This window comes from Patiria miniata, unplaced genomic scaffold (assembly GCF_015706575.1).
Source record: "Patiria miniata isolate m_02_andy unplaced genomic scaffold, ASM1570657v1 HiC_scaffold_20, whole genome shotgun sequence".
In the NCBI taxonomy this organism is placed as follows: Eukaryota; Metazoa; Echinodermata; class Asteroidea; order Valvatida; family Asterinidae; genus Patiria; species Patiria miniata.
In genome coordinates this window covers 26,988,129-27,008,687 of record NW_024037059.1, presented here as the reverse complement: position 1 = coordinate 27,008,687, position 20,559 = coordinate 26,988,129, and the positions used below count along the sequence as shown (strand labels likewise).

The window sequence follows — 20,559 nt, the reverse complement described above, 5'->3', positions numbered from 1 at the left end:
GGACGTATGCTGGGAATCGTGGACAATATTGTTCTCTTTTGTTCTCTGGTATTTTTCGTCCAAGTTTTGAAAAGATGAACACGTACACATGTGCAGGTCCTACAGTGTACAGTGTACAGATTTTGCTATTTGATGTGTGAAAAATGAATTCCATTTTTTTCCCCGTTTGAAGTTTTTGCTGACTTGTTTCATTACAACTGGATCTGAAAAGAAGATAACAGTGTTAAGTTATGGATGTCAGTGTTGATCTGCTAGTTAATTTGAGCTCTGTGGTCCAATGCTTACGGTGTTTTGACTCGCGTGCCGTGGCACGTGGGTTCGAACCCTGACGGGGAGGTGCTTTATGTGTTCTTGGGCAAGACACTTTACTACAATTGCCTCTCAGAATGCGCTGATCTCGAGCTGCAAAAACTGGTCTCATGGCCTGACGAAAAGGGGTAATAATTGTGAAATGCTTAGAGACCTTTTGTATAATGCGCTATAAGCACCATGTTATTTGTATAATTTGTTTTTTCTACAGCTGGATGGCCAAGTGGATGATTGCAATTGTAAAGTGGAATCAGTCGCCGACTTCAATAACCTCAAAATCTACGAGAGACTGCGAACCCTCCTGACCCGAAACTTCTTCAAATTCTTCAAGGTAAGAAAAATGTATTTGCTCAAGATTCAGTTGCCCTGAACTAGAAGTATATCCCATTTTTCATTGAAGGTAGGTGAAGGCCAGATGAATAGTATACAGTTTGTAGCGTGGCATGCAGGCATTATACGGTGAAGGCGCTCAGATTTCAGCTGCGATGTTCCACAATGTACAAAATGTATGTGTACATGCACCATATGTTTCCCAAAGATTTTGGAATTAGACAAAAGTATATGACAAAGTGGAATCAGTATTCCTGGAGTTTTCTCATTCAATTTAGTTGACTTATTTCTCATTCGTTTCTGTATTCCTTTCAACATTAATGCTAACTGTGCCTGCTAGTGCTACCATATGGAAAGAAAAAGTGCAGTGCGTGTACATGAATGTATATTTATGACGACAGCTTTGGTGTTGATTTGGTTATCTGCAGAGAGGGAAAAAATAGTACTATTGAATTCACCACAATTTACAAAAGGAACTCTATTATACGTGTACAAAGACACGTAACTAATGATCTTTCTGAAGTGTCTGCCAAAACAAACTATGGCTGGTGTTAAGCCATCAACAGCTGTACACGTACGTGACTTTGTCACATGACATACATGTAGTCAGCAAGTTGAGCACTTTTATAAACACACACATATCAACTCTGCGTTTACATTTAAGCAACAAAGTTGCGCGCCATTTTTGCTCATTGATTCTTGCATATTAATAAAAACATGCAACATTGCTGTGTGACAAAGTTGTTTATTTGTAAACTGACCTTTACATTGTATTTATTCCCTGATGAATCCATGAAACCCTGCAAGTGCTGGGGCGGTTTTGGGCGGTACAGGGAGTAACAGGCAGAGTGGTTTTGGGCGGTCCAGGGAGTAACAGGCAGGGCATTTTGGGGTGCTTCACTGACTAATGGGTTCATGTTATTTGATGCTCCGAGGTACATGTCATCATTTCAAAGCATAGATGTAGCATATGTGCAGATGCTATTATTAGATCATGGGACACATGTATTATAGTTAATAGTTAATAGTCTGCCATGTTACAGTTGACCAGATTCTGAATTGAACAGACCTGAGCTGCAGGCTGCAATGTAATAATGAGTTTAACCCAGCATGTAGACTGATACCACATGTATATAGTGTAATTCGCCAAACAAAATTTGAAGCCATTTTTGAGATGGTGCCACGTCTGCGTGCCCGCCGCATGCATTCTTAAAGACGAGGTGTGCATGCATTTTGGTAAACGCTATTGATTGAGGAGCCCGGAGTGGCTGCGTACTACCTGAGTGCGACTCACGTGAGCCAACTTTACCACCGCAGTGCCACCTCAGAAAATGGCTGACACTAAATTTGTCTATAGATGGGAAGAGAACACCTTAAAAAACTATGGCATCTATTGAAATTATGCATACATATGATGTAGTATCATTTTAATTATTTGTTTTTATCAAGTTAATTTAAAATGAAGTGCATTGCATTACCAGAAAAAAGAATTGACATTTTTCAATGTATACAACACTGTAGAAAAACAAAAGATCTATGCATAATTTGTTTATGTATCTGAAATAACTAAAATAAAAAATGAAAGTAAAACATCAGGAAATTATTTAAAACATAAAAAAATTGTACCAGAATTAAATGCCAGTCTCTACAATATTGTTTCTCCTCTCCTTTTGTTGAGTTGAAGAAAAATGTTGAATTGTTGCTTTTCAACAAATCTTTCTTTTTCCTGGAGTATCACAGACAGTCTGTTGTTGTCCACTGTTACAGGTGAACCTTGACAAGACGTGTCCCTTCTGGCCCGACGATGGGTCCTGTGCTCTAGAGAGCTGTGCTGTCTGCCCGTGCCCAGATGTACGTAAGCTTCTTAGTTGGAAGATTATCGATTCATCATTAGACATGTTAGAAGCTGAACTATATGTGCATAAAAATATAAACGCAGTCAAAACAATTTTAGATGATAGGGATTTGCTAAAACTGCTAAGAGTGTTTTTATATTTCATTGTTGTTTTAGAGTTTACATCCATGTATAAAACATTTATGGACTGTTTAAAATATCAACTTTCTATTAATTTGTCCATTGTTTTGTACGTTTTCCATTTTAAAATTCCCCTGAAGTTTTCACACCATTGCATCTGAGAATTTTCCTAAAACTTGTACAAAATATTGCTGTAAACCGAAATGTAATGAGGAAAGATGAAAAAAACATATGTCATGTACATTTAGTATTTAACGACAGTTAGTAGCATACAGGTTGACACTTGACAATAAGACCGTGTAATTAATACACGTCTTGTGAGATTAAATGAATGTGAAGTCATGCATTGATCATCAGAATTTAATACCCTGATACATGTATGCAGTGGTGCAGCGCGGTGAATCTTTCTTTGGAAGTGATTAAAAACCTGCCAGCAATATTCTATTATCTATTCAGTATTTAATATACAAACATGTACGTGTACATTTGAGTGTGCTTGAAAGGGTGGTTGTGAAACGAAGTGACGAAAATGTTTATTTCAGGCACGTGCATGCACTTGTTGAAATTCATTACAAAAAAAATATCTAATTGTTGGGTCACGATTTATTTATTTTATATTACACTCAGGAGTAATTCAAGTAAATCTCGTTATTTATTGACGTACAAGTATATGTACATGTACATATATGTACATGTTATTGTCTGTAAGTGGTGCAGTGCTCACTTAACAGAAGTGCTCTAAATTGCTTTCATACATGTACATGGTCTTTGCAATTAACAAATTGGTTGCTATGGTAACCAAGATACACCACCATGCAGTCAGCTTGGAGAGTGTTCTAGCATCTCTAACAAAGTAAGAACAATAAATTGGGTCTTTTTAGTAATATTTTAGAAAAGTAATATCTGTGAATACAAGTGGGTTTTTTTGTTAGCAAAATTAAATCCTTAATTAGATTCTACGTGTACAGGTCAGTAAATATTTTGTTGTAGTGGAAACTGCACGTAGGCCTACCTTTTCACTTTGCCCTATTAAGTGAGTGTACGTGTGTGTACATGTGCAATGTGCATGTATCGAATGCTTGACAGCGCACATATGTTGCACACTTAACTTTGAAATGTGCCCTAGCATAAGCCGCGTTATGGGGAAATTTCCTGTTGTCAAGAAAATGAGGACCTATTTGTGGGGACTTTTGCTGTCCCCATAGTGTCTTTGGTCCCCATAATAACTATTGCTCAACAGGTGTATGGTCCCCACAGCTATGGAACAAGATTGTGTGAACTTCGGGATGTGGACACTGTATTTCAGAGATTATCTGTTAGAAAAAGAGACACAAATGTACACATTTTCTGGGACTATGCAATTGGATATGCTGTAAACTAGCTGACATACAGGCAAACGTGCACGCTTTTTGTGTGGTATTCACGAAAGCTGTTACTGTGTCTCTAAAGATGACCCTAGGACAACCATTAAAGCTAATGTATTTATTCGTGTCAGACTTGCAAATATCGATTTTTCTTATGATGGGAATTAAGCCTACTGATGTATCATACAGGGTATCAGTTTATGCAAATAACCCTTTCTCATAGATATTCACTGGCAAAATCATATCTGACGATTAAGAATCAATAACTTGACAATAAAAGTCATGAGTTGAAGGTTTCTGTGAGGACTGCTACTCTGTGGAAATGTAGTTAAAGTGCAGTCTAAAATATATATATCCAATTATATGCTTTGAACTATTTTCCCCCTATATTTTAAAAGAATTATGATTGATCGATTATTAAGTTGACGATTTTTTTTTCTTTTTATCTTTCCCACAGGACCAAGTACCCTGTGGTCTGAAAGACAAAGAAGAAATATCTCATGGAAAAGAAAAGGTAAGTCGTGAAAAAATGATTCAGAAAAAATCTAAAACTTTATGTTTGGAGTTGAATTAAATGAAATGAATTATGTAAATAAAAAAATGAAATGAAACATGTAGATACCGTAGTACAGTGTGCTTTAGATGCCACACTTCATGAACCTGTACATGTATGTCCCATGTTTGCTTTTCCAAAATTACATGTAGTCCTCAGATTTCTGTGTTTGATTACAATACGTTATGCCCCTTTACTAGGTTTTGTTGATATATTGGTATAGTTTCAATCAGTTTTTTTCTTGTGACATGTATTGTACTGTGCACGATACCGTATACACACTCTTGACTGTTGCTACCAAACACATCCGCCTAGATATCTCAAAACAATTCCTGAGATCCCGAGAACACAATGACCAACACAAAAGAAGGGGGGAGGGGGTTCCCCTATATCACATATCTTGCTTCAAATAAGTATTATGATGTTGAATTTGCTGTAGACATATAGCACCAATGAAAATTACAAAAAAAATATTAAGAAAGGAGGCATTTCCAAGAAACTTATTCAGATCTGGTACCAAGGCTCACATGCAGTTCTTGAATATGTGAAGAAAGTCTAGGCTTGTCCTTCTGGATCACTGGTTGTCGGTCATGTGTAGTGTTTCTAGACAGATTTTTCTAACTCAGACCTGGGATCAAATAGCAAACTCAGGAATCATGGAGGCTCTCAGTTTCCCGACAAGAGAGACCCAGACTCATTATTGGGTCAATTGTTTATTACTGAACATCAAACAACAATAATATGAGGCCAAGTGTATGAGTATAAAGGCATATAGAATCATTTGCATTTATCCCAAAATCAAAAAGCTGACTTGGATTAAAGTTTGTACTGGTAATAGACACCCCGTGAAATTATTCCGTCTGGCTTTCTGTCATTCAGAAGAAATCAAGACATGTAGGTGATTTCCAAAGATCAGTAAATGGACTGATTTTTGGAAATATAGAGTGTAATCGATAAAAACGTATTTCGTCATCAAAAGGTTGTGCATGGTTTTAATTGTGCTCTTGAAATGTGAAACTTCAACAGGTTAGGTTTTCAACACTCTTCTTTGGATTTTGAGTGATGTTATTATTGTAAACGATCAAAAATGCTTGAATAAGCAAATGATCCTATATGCCATTAAGTGTGATCATTTAATTAAGGCTGTTTAATTATCATTAGCTGAGAAGGGGAGATGAATCCAACTTATATATTTGCTGCCTTGGATAAAAGTACATGTTCTGCAACCCTCTATAAACTGGTGTTCAGATGTTATTTTACTGGTATTGGCTAAACCCTGTGCAGTACTTAAAGGAGCCGGAAGCAGGGGGGAATGCTGATGGGTCATGTGACTCGCGGAGCGATGAGGAAATCCGTCTGAGTGCCCTAGACACCACCATCAGCAAGGAGAGCGAGGCTGCCTTCAAGACGTGGATGGAGCACGACGACAACTCTGCAGATTTCTGTGAGCTAGATGGTATGTCACAGTAAAGAAAAAAAACTGTAAAAATTGGCACCAGCCAAAATGTTATTATTTGTACAGCCTCGACTCCATTGGCCACGTGCGCGTTCCCTCACTAACCCTTGGCCATGTAAAATGCGTCAACAACCCTTATTGACTATTCAGAGCCTACTGTGTGCCTATTTCGAAGACTGCACGCCCGATATGCGCTCGCGTTATCTTCTGCACGTCACGTCACGTACGGACATTTTTTTTCAAGACTGCGCAATGCATGAGGATATGGATTCTGTAAATCTTGTGTTTTGCTCTCAAAAACCCTGTATCTTGTCTTGTAAAGGGACGACAGAGGTATGTACATTTAATAAAATCCTTGCTCTATAACGCGAGGTTGAAATCTCATGCTTGAAAGGATTGATTCTACCAAAAAAATTTTTCAAAATTTTAAGCACTGCGTCAAGTGTTAAACACATTGACTGCTGTCCTTATTTTAATATGCCAAATAGTGCCACATTTAAACTACACAATTCCAGGGGTTTTAGATCGCGCAATGCATGATGGGAACCAACATGGCGCAGCAAGATCGTGCTCATGGAAACAAGGTTGTGTTATGTATATTTCTTGTGACTGGTCTCAGCTTTGCTGAGCATATATAAATTGGCTTTGCAGCATTTGCTGCTAAGCACAGAAAATATTTGCTTAGTAAATACAGGTTACCAGCCACAGTGCCATAAAGTGTGTTTTGCTTGTGACTGGTTCCCAGCTGAGTTCTGCTTAGTGCATAAATTGCTAAGCAATATTTTCTGCTGAGCGGCTTGCCTGTCGATCACAAGTCCATCACAAACCAATCACAAACCAATCACAGGCAATCACAAGTCCATCACAGCATCAAATCACAAGTAAGGTAGCAAGTAACAGGGGACAAACATTGTCCTCTAAGCGGCTTGCCTGTTAATCACAAGTCCATCACAAGTCCATCACAAGCCAATCATAGGGCCATCATAAGTCATTTATAAGTTCATTACGAATCCATCACAAGTCAATCAGAAGCCAGTCACAGGTCACTCACAAGTCAACCACAAGCCAATCACAAGTCACTCACAAGTCAACCACAAGCCAATCACAAGTCACTTACAAGTCAACCGCAAGCCAATCACAAGTCACTCACAAGTCAACCGCAAGCCAATCACAAGTCACTTACAAGTCACCCACAAGCCAATCACAAGTCACTCACAAGTCAACCGCAAGCCAATCACAAGTCACTCACAAGTCATCCACAAGCCAATCACAAGTCACTCACAAGTCAATCACAAGCCAATCACAAGTCACTCACAAGTCAATCACAAGCCAATCACAAGTCACTCACAAGTCAATCACAAGTCTATCACAACATCAGATCACAAGTCAGGTAGCACGAAACAGGGGCAAATTACACTTCCAAAGGAATGCCTTTGTAAACAGCTCTTTTCAATAGCTTGACTTGAGATTGGACTTGCAAGTGACTTGTGCTGACGCATGCAGACTTGACTACAACACTCGTCCTTTATTTTGCATTTCCTGGACAAAAGCATTTAACTTTCTCGATGTTCACTTGGTGTCCACAGATGAACAGTCGGTTGGCATGCAGTACGTAGACATGACCCTAAACCCAGAGAGATATACTGGCTACAAAGGGGAGTCAGCCTGGCGGATCTGGAACAGCATTTACAATGAGAACTGTTTCAAGTAAGCACCATGACTACATTTAGGGACCACATAGCCTTGGTCAAGGCGTTCAACGATAGTGTCTGATGATGGATCGTCGGCTGCTAACATTTAAACAGTAGCCGCGCTTTGCTCTCACACATACTGTACTAAGTGCAAACAGCGACCTCACGCGGCTAGGCTACAATATGCAAAGCAGGTCATGCTGGTCCAAAGCCTAGGAGTAACGTTCGCGTTGGCCTGTCTTTTTCGGGCAATTTTTGTTATTTTGTGGCTGGATTTATATTCAGTTGTGTTTGGTCTGCGGACTCCAAACTTGTTGGAGAATGCAGCCACACTATCCAGCTCTCTGTCCATGTAACATATGAGCCTCCAAGACCAAGTAATGAATAATAATCGCATCTTTTTTCGCATATGAGGTCGTCGCTGGAAAATCAGTGACAAAATAAAGAAAAACATAAGCCAAGGAGAACGGTTGTTCCAAGGTGTTTGACCAACACCAACTGATTTGTATATTGTAGCTAAGCCACGTGAGGTCGCTGTTCGTGCTTCGTACAGTTCTCGTGTGAGTGCATAGCGTGCGTCTACAGTAATGCCGGCCATCCATCATCGGACACTATCGTTGAACGCCTTGACCAAAGCTAAAGAAACCACTTCTCAGTGCCCTTTCACACTATCCCAAATCTCTGTGCTGGACACTGGTCAAACTCAGAGATTTTTACACCCCCACCCATTTCTGGCTAGGAAGAGTACAACACGGCTTCTGCATGGGTCCAACACTCTACTCAAGAAGAATTATCAGTTGAGAGGCTTTACCTTGGTAGAAAATCAAAAATCCATGCTTGACCCCTGTTCAAGTGTATAAAGTGAAAGGTATGCCTTGCCTTTCCATTTTGATTGAAGCTGGTTCTTCCCATGTTGAATCAATGTTGATTTCAACACGGGTAGGCGAGACAATAGTGTTGAAAGGCCTGTTTTGTTGTTAGGATCCTTGATGATTAATTGTTGCACTTTTGGGTTCTGTTTCAAAAGGATGGTTCCATCTAGTAAGGAGACGTCTGTGACAGTGTTTGTGATGATGGTTATCTTAGGTCAAAATGTTGTTGATAATGGTTATTGTTGTTCAGTTTTAAAACAGCAGTCATTGATAGTACTTTTGACCTTTGGCCAAGTGTATAAAAAGAAGAGAATGCCCTAATCAATAAAATGCAGGAGTAAAGGGTGTAACCGAAATAAAAGCGAAAAATGCGCAATTTTTGTAAATGTGATCCCCTTACACCTGTCTGACTTGATAATATGGAACACTTTTAGAAGCATTATTTTTAATTCTCACTCCGTGCCCCTTCCAAAAATCCCCTTGAAGACCGGTTGACACATGCCAATTTTTGATATCACGGCAAGTATCTACAGTGTTCGTTTGTAGTTTGTACAGGTGAACACATTTCAACCGTGGTGGAGTTTGCTGTAAATGCTTTTGTGACATGCAAGCATCCTCATGAACTGTCCTAGAGAAAATGTTCATTCTGGATTTAGCTTCACTTGTCTTTTTTTCTGTCTTTGACAGACCCGACCAACCTGCCAACTCGGAGGGGTACAAGTCGCTGCTCACAGACAAGTCTGTCCGAGGTAATGGCCTCCAAGGTGCTAGCTGCATCCATCTTTATATAGTTCCCTGAAGTGTTGATTTCCAAAGGAACCCTCGTTGGTGCCAGAGTATCCATTTGCTGGCAGATGTTAGACTGCGTCTGAATTACTGCAGCCACTGCCATAGGCTGCAGCCACTGTCATAGGCGCGTGTGTAATTTTCAACTGTAGCCAAGTAATTCAGAAAAGCCTTAAAGCTACAGTCCATCATTTATAATTTGTGCATTTTGTTCGTTTGAAGCAACAAAAGAGTTCAAAATCTAATGAAGGATACTGAGCAACTAACCTAATGAAGTTTCAGCTAAGCTTCAGCTGTACATTCCGAGAAAAACAGCATTCTAAGATCTCAATTTCAAATCAAAAGTTACTGAATCATGTTTTGAATTGTTTTGAATTGCAGCTATACGCGACGTTGCGCACTGATCCGACGAATTACAACAACCGCGCGCGCGTGTGCGTCGTTCCAATACTTGTGCGCGCTGCGCTGAATAACAAAACGAACTACTAATTTAAATTTTCCTACGGTGCTTCTTAAGAATCACCGTTGGAAATGCCTTCTTTCGTTGATTAATTCAAAATGACAGCTTCCCAGAAAGAATAATTTCACAGGGAGTTTAGTTCCCTTACTATCTTTTAACCAAGTTTGTTTTTCAACAATAATTACGCCAGTTACTTTTCGGATGGCTGCAAATGATGGACTATAGCTTTAAGTCTTGCAACAATTGCCACTACTGCTATCATAGTAGGGCCTAAATCAGACAAAGAGTTACCCACACATGTTACTTGTGTTAACCTATGGCTCTGTGCACTATGTCAGGCTCCAGTGGTGGAAAATGCCAAAAAAAAAACCACCCCAAAACCCCAAAACCAATATTGTTAATAGGCTAAGCACCATGTTGATCTTGCAGTTGTGCCCATGTGTAATCTGTCTGAAGTACCAAGGCTGTGTTGAGGGTTGACTTGAGGAAAAGTCAGTAGACAGTTGTGTTTTGTCTTTTGGCGCCCGCTTGTGATGGACCTATAGTGTTTCATGTTAGTTATCGTTTGCTGGCTTTGACATGTCTAGCGACTTGACTGATAGGATTTTGGACGGATATTCATTTATGTGCTCATGAGATGCATGTGCATTACGTTTCAATGTGCTGCTAAGTCAACAAACAGAGGAGGGGGAGGGGGCCTCTTTTGGTGTTTTTTTTTCCTTACCAATTTATTCACATTTCCTCAAGCTGTACAGTTAAGGGAATTAGAATCGAGTAAACAGATAGTCATCTACATTCCTTTTCTGTTTAATTACTCAAAAAGATACTATAAAAAGACACTTCCTGGGCAAGCCGCAATTTTTTTTTTGGGGGGGGGGGGGGCACCTTGGGGAGCCCCCAGGGCCCCCCTCGGCTACGCCCCTACCCCTCTCCTCCCCATTTTTTCAACACTTCAGTTGCTGGTTGATTCCTCGGTCCTTGTCCCCAATTTTCCATTGCTAAAATTATGAAATTGTTTGACAGTTTTATGTAGTAATTTCAAGGACTAACTTTTCGTTTCAGTTACCATTTGATATTTAAAGGGAATGTACAACGTTTGCTTTTGCTGCAATTTTCAGAAATAGATGGATTTGGAGGATTAGTATGTGACTTGTTTCACGTTTTGGGCTTGTAGATGCTGGAAAAACAAAGAAAACCATTCATGTTCTTGCAGTCTGGTTCCCTGACCCCACTAAAGATGAAACAGAGAATTTATAGACTTTGGGGAATTGTAAGGTCAGAGAATCAGTCTAGCAGGCTTGTACCCCTTCACAGGTGTGTAATCAATTGTAAAGGAAACGCGGCATAACTAATTATGAAAAATTAGGAGCAGTTTTTGAAGAAGAAAAAGTTTTCTCCAACGCTGGTGGGCCGACCAGCGTTGGAAAAATACCATATTTCTTGAAAATGTCAGCACACCAGGAGCCACAATTTTACAGAATGCTTTAGACTCATTCCCTAGCAATCCAGTAAGGTATTTTCTGATAATTTGATCATTTTGTTTTGTGATGTTTGCAAATGTTGTATCTTCCCTTTAAATTAATCTGCTGCATGACTTCTTAATTTCTGATAAACTATCATTTTTGATTTGGTTCATGATTAAGCCTTTTTTTTTCAATTTTCCCATTTTTACAATTTTCTCATTTTTACAATTTTTCCCATTTTTACAATTTTCCCATTGCACGTCATAACACCATCATTTCCCCAAAGATAGTAGGTAATCACCAAAAAGAAAAACACTGCAAGTAAAAAAAAAACCCAAAAAACCAAAAAAACATACATGTAAGAAAAATCGCCAATGGTAGTTTTTGTGAAACAAACGTTTGAAGTTTCTCCCTTTAATAGCGAGCAGACCACAAGATGAAGGGCTAAATGTTTTTGAGAAATGCGTGTAGTTGAGGTCAAGTCCATCACATGTCATATCACAAGTAAGGTCACAAGTAATAGGGCTTAAAATGCCTTTGGCACAGTTGATGAGAATAGCATGTGACTTGACTTGAGATTGAGTGACTTGTGATTGACGTGTGATAACTTACGTGCGATGGAAAGAATAATTTTGTTTGGTAAAGAATAGAATGTTCCATTCCACTCCATCTGTCACCTCAGGAAATTGTTCTTATCATTGCAGTCATAAACACTCATTATTTGTACAGCTGTTGATCTGAGCCCCTGTCTAATTTACTTGGCTATGTCTAGCAGTAACACACGTGTCTGTGGGATGTGGCTTCAGCCGCTTCCATAGCCACGAGTGTGAGTGCAAACCATTGCGAAGTAATGCAGATGTGGCCCAGGTAGCAAGCCTGTGCATTCTTTCATACATGAGTGGATTAGAACCCCCCCTACTGCAAGCCCCCCCTGCTTTGGCTAAGCTTTGTTTTATTTAACCCACCTAACATTTTAATCCCCATCTTTAATTTCTCCCCTGTTGCCCTCATCTGATACCCCGCAGTTTCCAAATACTTGAAAGGTAAAAAATAGTCCCAAAACCATCGCCATCCATTGTGCTACATGTATTCAAAGATTTGTGCATTTTGCAGTAGAGCAGTTAGATGTTAGCTTGACTGGTTGCAAAGCATGCTTGTTGTAAAGTTTAAGGCTCACAAAAATAAAAAAAGAAAAAAGAAAGAAAAAAGAAAAAGAAAAGAAGATAATAATAAAAAAAAACAACCCAAGGCCCTTGTTCAGGTCTTAATGTTTTGATGGATATCTGTTTAGCTTAGCCAATAGATAACTTGAGTTGTCTAACAAAGTACGGCTGTCCACAAACAAGGTTAAGGACATGTAGATCGCCTTGAAATAACGTCATCATTTTCAAGAAGGTTTAAGGACTTCAGTGACACTTGAAGTTAAATCATGATTGGTGTTTCTTCACGGCAGATGACACTCTTTCTCTGCTGTAAAAGCTGCCCGTAAAAAGGGAAAATAATAGTATAAAAACCAGCAACTTTAGATGAGTGCTATTATGAGTGTAATTTTGTGAGCCTACTTGTTTTTAGAAAGGGTCTGAGACTTCTCCTAGTTCATATCCCTTGCATGTTATTTCCAATAATAACGCAGCCATTTTTTAGTAGGAAATTTAAGCTTGTTTTGACAAAAGCTTTCATGTGCATTGTGCTATACTGCGCTCCATGGCTACCCAGATATAATTCCATACATGGATCATGAAAAATGCAAGGCATGCAAACATGAGTTTTTTAAACTTCAGTTTTTGTTTTGTCCTGAACTATATCTTGCATCCTGTGAATGGAGGACACAAAATTAGTTAAGTACCTTGTATTTCTTTAATCTTCCAATACGTGATAGCCTGTGACATCTTGGACATGTACCCTGATGCAACACATAGACTTGCTGTGTCTCTGTAACAGGCACCAGTCTTTTTTTCGTTGATACTCCAATAAGAGGACCTTCACAGGTTTAATACATTTCTTTAATCTTCCAATACGTGATAGCCTCCGACATCTTGGACATGTACCCTGATACAACAAATAGACTTGCAGTGTCCCTGTAACAGGCACCAGTCTTTTTTTCATTGATACTCCAATAAGATGACCTTCACAGGTTTGATTTAAACAAAAAGGCTGCCGCATGATTCCAGTTTGTGAACTGTGTTTGTTGTCCATAGTACTGAAATGTAAAAATAGTGGTCTTCCCTTGTGAGGAATGTGTGCAATCTGTTGAAGTTGTCTTTAGAAAAAAAAATCTGTGTAAATGCTGAAAACTTTATAGTCTGTCATTCTTTATGTACGCTGAGGTATGTAGTTTTTAGTTTTAGTTAAATTTGTGTGTACGTAAGTCATAAACAAACCCAGTTATTGTCAGCATACTTACAGTTTGACTTCACTTTAACAGACCAGGGTCTTCGGTATATATGCATTTGCATTCCAGAAAGAAACCGTTTCAACTTGCTGTCCTAATTTCTTCTTTGATATCTTTTGACAGAAATGTGTCTGGAAAAGAGGGTGTTTTATCGGCTTGTATCAGGTCTCCATAGCAGTATCAACATACATCTCTGTGCTAATTATCTCTTATCTGGTATGTATTGTTTATAAATATGAAACAATGGAGAAACACCAAATTAAACGTAATTGGGCTGTCTGTTGGGTGATAATGAACACAGAACAGCTGATTCTTTATAATCCTAAGTGGCTGAGAGGAGACCATGCTAGGTTCACACATATAGGTTAGTGCATGAATTTTGCACTTTTGCCTGAAATAGACCCCTCCCATAGATGGCCATCTTCGTAGGAAAATTACACCTGCATGTTCAACGCTATCAGGTGTGTGTGCGCACAGTGTGCAAAATGTTCCAAACATGTGCACATGTTGCTCAAAATTTCTTCGAAATACGACGCGGCCAATGCGTGTCACAAAAATTTGACGCCCAAAATGCCGATGCACGTGGTAATCTGTAGGAAGCGCCATCAGCCGTCATCATCAGAGGGAGACCTATAGTGTGGGCCCTAATTTTTCTTGGGAATAATGCCAGACCAAGCACTATAGAATTCATAATTTTGGACTAATTTAGGAGCAGTACCCATTGCTACATCAGATTTGAACCAGACAGCCAACCCCGGCAAGCTCGGTGGTTGAGTGGTAAGACATCTCTCTGCACTGCTAAGCAGGAGGTTATGGGTTAGAGTCCTACCCTAGTAAGCTCGATTTTTTTTCTTGTAAGCATTTAGACAGCACTAAGCATACACCATATATGAAATTATATCTGGGAAGGACAAAACACACAATATTGAAGTGTCTTCTCTCTTTTTTTTTTTTATTCAAGGTGGACTATTTGGGGTGGAAACCTGGGGGCTCAACGTGAATGAGTTCAAGAAGAGATTTGACCCCGAGACCACAGACGGAGAGGGCCCGATACGACTAAAGAATCTGTACTTCACCTATCTTGTGGTACTGCGAGCTATCGCAAAGGCTGCCCCGTTGTTTGAACAAGAGACGTTTTATACTGGTTGGTGTCTATGGAAAATCTCCACAAATTCAGAAAAACTGTCAGAAAGGTTTAACAAGCTTGGAAATAAACAAGAGCATGCTTTTGTACGTAGTTGGGCTTGACCTGAAAGATTGACAGCTTTTGTCAGCACACCGGTCTTCTGGTTTGTGCCTTTAAGCTTTAATGTGTACCTCGCCAAGGTTAAAGTAATTCAGTTTTAGGCAATGTAGGGCAATGATTCAATGATTAGGTCATCTTTTTTGACAGGTGAAGATAAAGAAGATGAACGGTTACAAGATGATGTCATAGATGTCCTGCACACTATTAAACAGTTCTCCAATCACTTCAATGAGAGTACTATGTTTCAGGGAGACAAGCTGCAGGCCAAGAGGTTGAAGGTAGGTAATAGTCAATGTGCAATGAATAGCATGTGAATAGCTTGTGACTTGACTTGTGATTGTCTAATGATTAACTTGTGATTGACTTATGATTAACTTGTGATTGTTTTATGATTAAAGGGAATGTACATCATTGGCTTTTGCTGTAATTTTCAGAAATGAACTATTTGAGGGGTCAATATAATAGATCAAATATTGTTACACTGACATGTTTTGAAGTTTTGTGTTCGAAAATGCTGGAAAAACCAAGAAAAACAAAAATGTTCAAGTAGTCTGGTACCCAGACTCCACTAAAGATGAAATGGATCAATTTATAGATGCCGAAAAATTGTAAGGTAAGGGAACCAGTCCAGCTGGCCTGCACCCGTTCATGAACATATAACCAATAGCAAACACAATTTGGACTGAAACAAATGGGTAATTTGGAGCAGTAGTTGGAAAATAGTTAGGTTTTTCCTACGGTGGTCGGCCGACCACCGTTGGAAATGTATACAAAAATACAATTTTCTTGAAAATGACTTCACAACAGGTGCCATAATTTTACAGGATGCTTTAGACTGTCATTTACCAACATCCCAGTAAGGTATTTCGTAAAAACTTGGTAATTTTATTTTTCGATGTTTTCAAATGTTGTATTTTCCCTTTAACTTGTGATTGATTTATTATTGACTTGAGATCACTAATTTCATTTCTGTCATTTCATTTCATCACGTGCATATATACACAACAATGAAATTCTGAGAAATGGTGTTGTTTCATTACTGACTAATCTTGAATGACACTTTCCTCAAATTTGTTTTACTCATGATTATGATTATTTTCAAAATCACAGCTCGTTTATTGGAATACTGTCCCCTCATTTGTTTTTGTGCTAAATATGATATTGACCACACCCCCCCCCTCCACTCTCCACCCTCCACCCCAGACATTGATTACACTCTAGTATCTAGCATTGAGTGTTTTTCTTCTCCATTTGTAGGACGAATTTCGGAATCACTTCTTGAATATCTCACGCATCATGGACTGCGTCGGCTGTGACAAGTGCAAACTGTGGGGCAAACTGCAAGTAAGTATATTTTCTTCACGGTTGTTAGTTTAACTTAATGTCCTCAGGTTGCCTTTTTGTAAAAACTTACTACTTTGTGAATGAATGGTTAAGAAAATACTTCTTTCTAATAAACTGCTTAGTGCTTTTTGTCTGGACGAAAAGTGACCTTTGAAGTTTGGTTTATATGATGGGGTGAGCTAAACTTTTACATTTCACCGATTGCACTAAGAACTGTTGGTTCATTGGTAAGACCTCTGCACTGGTAGGCAGAGGTGTTGAGGTTCAAATCCCACCTGGGCTAGCTTGTGAATTCTTTCTCATAAATCTTGGGAAGGCACTTAGTATACAGTGTTTATAATAGTTATCCCATGAGAACGAGTGGAACACTGAATAACGTAGTGTGTCTGTGTCCAACATATCACGAGCCCAAATTTAATGACCGACATTTTTCGTGTTGCACAAGCGCGAGTGGGATAACGAATTTATCTTCAAGCAGACTTGATGCGCAGTAAGTTAGTTAAGATGGAATACGCACCGTGTGCTGTATAGCGGCTTCATATTACACGTGCGTGCAGCTCGGATGACGCATGCATCTTAGAATAGCGTAATACGCAGAGAGCGGTACAGACCGTGTTACATGGGATAACGTAGCACGGTTTGGTACCATGGATCAACCAATCAGCATTGAGGATTGAAGTTTTCTTGAAGATAATATGTGATGCGATCAAGCTAAATGAGTCGTTTGTCGGGAACTTTCATTTGGAGATTCAGGCCAAAATAGGGCCACTTCATCACATCACTTTATCACATCTCTGGGTGTTCCGACTTCCATGATTTTTGAACTAAAGATGGTATCAGCATGCGGTTTTCACAGCAGTAATGCTGAGATTGTGCTCTTTTCAAATCTGTAACATTTGATCGCATCACATACATGACATATATCATTGATGGTCAAAAGCCAATATTCCAAGTTTACATCATCCTTATAATCCCATAACAAGTCATGGTGCAGTGGACCAGCCAACATTTGGATAAATTCAAGATAATTACACAATTTGCATGCAACGGGTTGTAACAATTGATGTTCAATAGTGCATCATACAAAAAAGAAACATTTTCCTTTTATATAACTAACTTTTTTTCAGATCCAAGGATTAGGAACTGCTCTGAAGATTCTCTTTTCAAGTCCGGAAAGTCTCAGCTTGCGTCGTCAGGAAATTGTGGCCCTATTTAATGGATTCGGCAGGTAACTATGAGTTCTTTGCTCCTCTCTCTTCTTCAGACATCAGATCCACTCGCGTTGTGTCAGTTATTATATTGTTTGCTTGACTGTCTCCAGTGGGCGAGAACTTTCAGTGGCCGGAATTTTTTTACAAAACAAAAAAAAGTAAGATTTTTTTGAAATGCATATTTTAAGAGGCTGTGGTTACTGGAGTCAATTATCTCATAGGATTTTGGAAGAAATAATAAAAAACCAAACCATACAGGGTGTATAAAAAAAAGGAAACCCTGATGTAAATGTAAATTACAAAAAATCTGATAAATATTTTCAAACAAGTTGAAGATCATGTGAAACACCAATGTATCCTCTTTCCAATGATACCTTGATTGTGTGTCTGTGGCCACGGATGACTGAGCATTCATTGTTTAACTGACAAGGGTCAAAACCTGTTATGAGCCAAGTTTTACCTGGCTAAGATTGCTGGCTGGTTTGTTATGCAACGGTTGAAATAGACCATGCAAAGGTTTAAATGGATGTGCAGAGACTTGTGTGGAAAGAGATGGTGGCCACGTTGAAGGCATTGGGCCAGGAGGGGTCAACTTCAGCAATGAGAGTGGTTTAATCACTTTGTGTCCAAATTGAATAATTGTTTAAGAAAAGGATGTCTTTCGTGAATGAAGCCGTTCCTTGTGCCGAGAATACCAGTTACCCTTTTGCACAAACTTGGCCCAGTGCAGGTTTTGACCCTTGACAGAATAACAACGAATGCTCAGTCATCCGTGGCCACAGACACACATTCGAGGTATCATTGGAAAGAGGACACATTGGTGTTTCACATGATCTTTAACTTTTTTGAAATTATTTATTTGATTTTATGTAATTCACATTTACATCTGGGTTTCCTTTTTTGATACACCCTGTATAGTAATGGCATATAAAAAGTTTGCACTATTCTTACACTTAAATAGCAATAGACTGCTTCATTAGGGCCAGTCAACTTTGCCCAAACATGTGTGTCTCTCCAATGTCACTTACATTGTCTCTTACAATGTCAGTAAGCGTATTTCACTGCTTAGCAAGGAATTTGGCTTTTGCGCATGTGTACATCCCGTAACTAAGGATTCTGTGCTTACAGTGTTAGCGTAGCATTTTTCTGCTGTTAGCAAAAAGTGGTGATCGTAAGCGCGTAATTACGTGTTCAGCAGAGCCAAGAAATTGGGCCCTGATCCATTAGTTATTGAAGTTCTCAACTGCTTTATTCTTCCATATTTTGACAAGCTTGGCATTCAGTCAGAGGACCAGAGTTTCAGTGAAGAAAAATCCTTGCCATCAACTTTGCAAACATGGACCAATTGTGTTCTGGACAATTCAAAAGATCATATATTTAAAGGAAGAGTAGATCATTTGCAGAGATCCTAAAAGTAACTGACACAATTATTGTTGAAAAGCTTACTTGGTTTAAAGATAGTAATGGCACTAAACTCCCTGGGAAATTATTCTTTCTGCCATGCTGTCATTTTGAAGAAAAACAATAAAGAAGGTCATTTTCCAAAGACGTGTCAAGTGACGAATTTTTGGAAATTTCCGTTAGTAGTTGGTTTGTAATTTAGTGAATAGGTGTGGGCAAGTGCTATCATTTGTCAGTAGTAGCTGCAATTGGCTGAATGAGTGTCCCGGACGCTGATTTCGGGCGCAATTCAAAACTTGACTTGGCAACTTTTGATCGAAACCGAGATCCTAGAATATCGTTTTCTCGGAATATACAGCATTCACAGAGCTCAAACTTCATCAGGTTAGTTTTTAAGCACCCGTCTTGGATTTTGAGCATGTTTATTGCGTTAAACAAAACAAAAAAATGCACAAATCACAAACGATCGACTCTACCTTTAAGTGCACATAGAAATAGTTTGCATGTCTTTCCCTGCGAAGCAGGTTTGCAGAACATTTTAAATACCATCTCAGCTCCCTAGGGAGTATACCTATGGATGCTGCTTTTATCTGCACAAGGGCGCATTCAAACACTACAACAAATTTGTTCCGTATAACATGTTCCCATTAGGCTTTGTGGACACAATGGGGGGGGGAGGGGGGGGGCACTATTCGATTTAGACGAATTCTTTTATACTCGCCCGATGATGCCGGTGATGCCCTTCTTTTAGTGTCCCCCATATCTGAAAAGGGGTAATTAACCAGTAAGGTAAGCAATGAAGTGCCTTGCCCAAGGACGCATGCACCATAACCTCGTTAGCTGGTAAGCATTACATCAGCAGTTCCAGCTGCTTTGATTGCTCAATTTTCCAAAGCCGACGCAGCGAGAGGTAAAGCTATTTAGCCCAACATTTATAAGATGCATCAAGTAAATGTTCCTAGCCCAACAGACACATTTCATACAAGCAGCCAAGGTGAGGTTACCAATGCTTGGCTTTTTTATGAAACTTGAGAGACCTTTTCTGTTGTCAAGCCTTAACACAATTGAGTACACTCACGTCTTTGGTGTCAGTGTTAATTTGAAATTCTTTTTCTGGTAGGGTTGGGTGGCTGCAGATCAGAATCAAATGGATTCATTTCCAAACTCGGAATCAGAAATTTGACTCCATTATTTTTATCAGACTAGTTTAGCTCCCCAATGAATAGATTCAAGACACTGTAAATGACCTTATCTATAATAAATCAGTGCTAATATTGGTGAAGTTTTGGAGGTTCTTGGGTTGGAGACGATCCAAAATGGAATTGTAACTCCTGGAAAAAAATTGGAATCAATCCCCCGTAAAGTAAGAGTCGCCCAAGCCTATTTGCGAGCATCCACTTGAGATTTGAAAAAAAAAAAAATCTGCAGTGTAATTGAGTTGCAAGCTGCTGCCTGAGTAGGTGCCGCTTTGCGAAGTGCTTCCTTTTTGTGCATTCGCTTCTTCTCTTTAACTGTTACTGAACTGACTAAACAAAGAGTTTTTCTTTCCACCTTTCAGTTGCCTTTTCCAAGAGGACGTTGAAGAGAGTCCTTTTGAGACCTTAGAAAGCTTTGAGAGTCTTGCACTGACAGACTAATTTAAAGTTTGCTGAAAAATATTTAAGACTCTAAAAGCTTTCTAAGGTCTCAAAAGGACTTCCTTCAAG

General features: G+C 39.1%; 1 protein-coding gene across 1 annotated transcript in view; it reads left to right on the top strand.

The window, feature by feature from the left end:
• LOC119728575 (ERO1-like protein beta) overlaps positions 1 to 20,559 on the top strand; it is a 30,327-nt gene that overhangs the window by 6,724 nt on the left and 3,044 nt on the right. Inside the window, exons 2-12 of the mRNA XM_038200865.1 lie at positions 521 to 640; positions 2,407 to 2,490; positions 4,436 to 4,492; positions 5,816 to 5,987; positions 7,574 to 7,694; positions 9,238 to 9,299; positions 13,775 to 13,867; positions 14,613 to 14,795; positions 15,045 to 15,175; positions 16,155 to 16,241; positions 17,369 to 17,469. Of these exons, the coding sequence (XP_038056793.1) occupies positions 521 to 640; positions 2,407 to 2,490; positions 4,436 to 4,492; positions 5,816 to 5,987; positions 7,574 to 7,694; positions 9,238 to 9,299; positions 13,775 to 13,867; positions 14,613 to 14,795; positions 15,045 to 15,175; positions 16,155 to 16,241; positions 17,369 to 17,469 (1,211 nt within the window). The remainder of the gene's footprint in view (positions 1 to 520; positions 641 to 2,406; positions 2,491 to 4,435; positions 4,493 to 5,815; positions 5,988 to 7,573; positions 7,695 to 9,237; positions 9,300 to 13,774; positions 13,868 to 14,612; positions 14,796 to 15,044; positions 15,176 to 16,154; positions 16,242 to 17,368; positions 17,470 to 20,559) is intronic.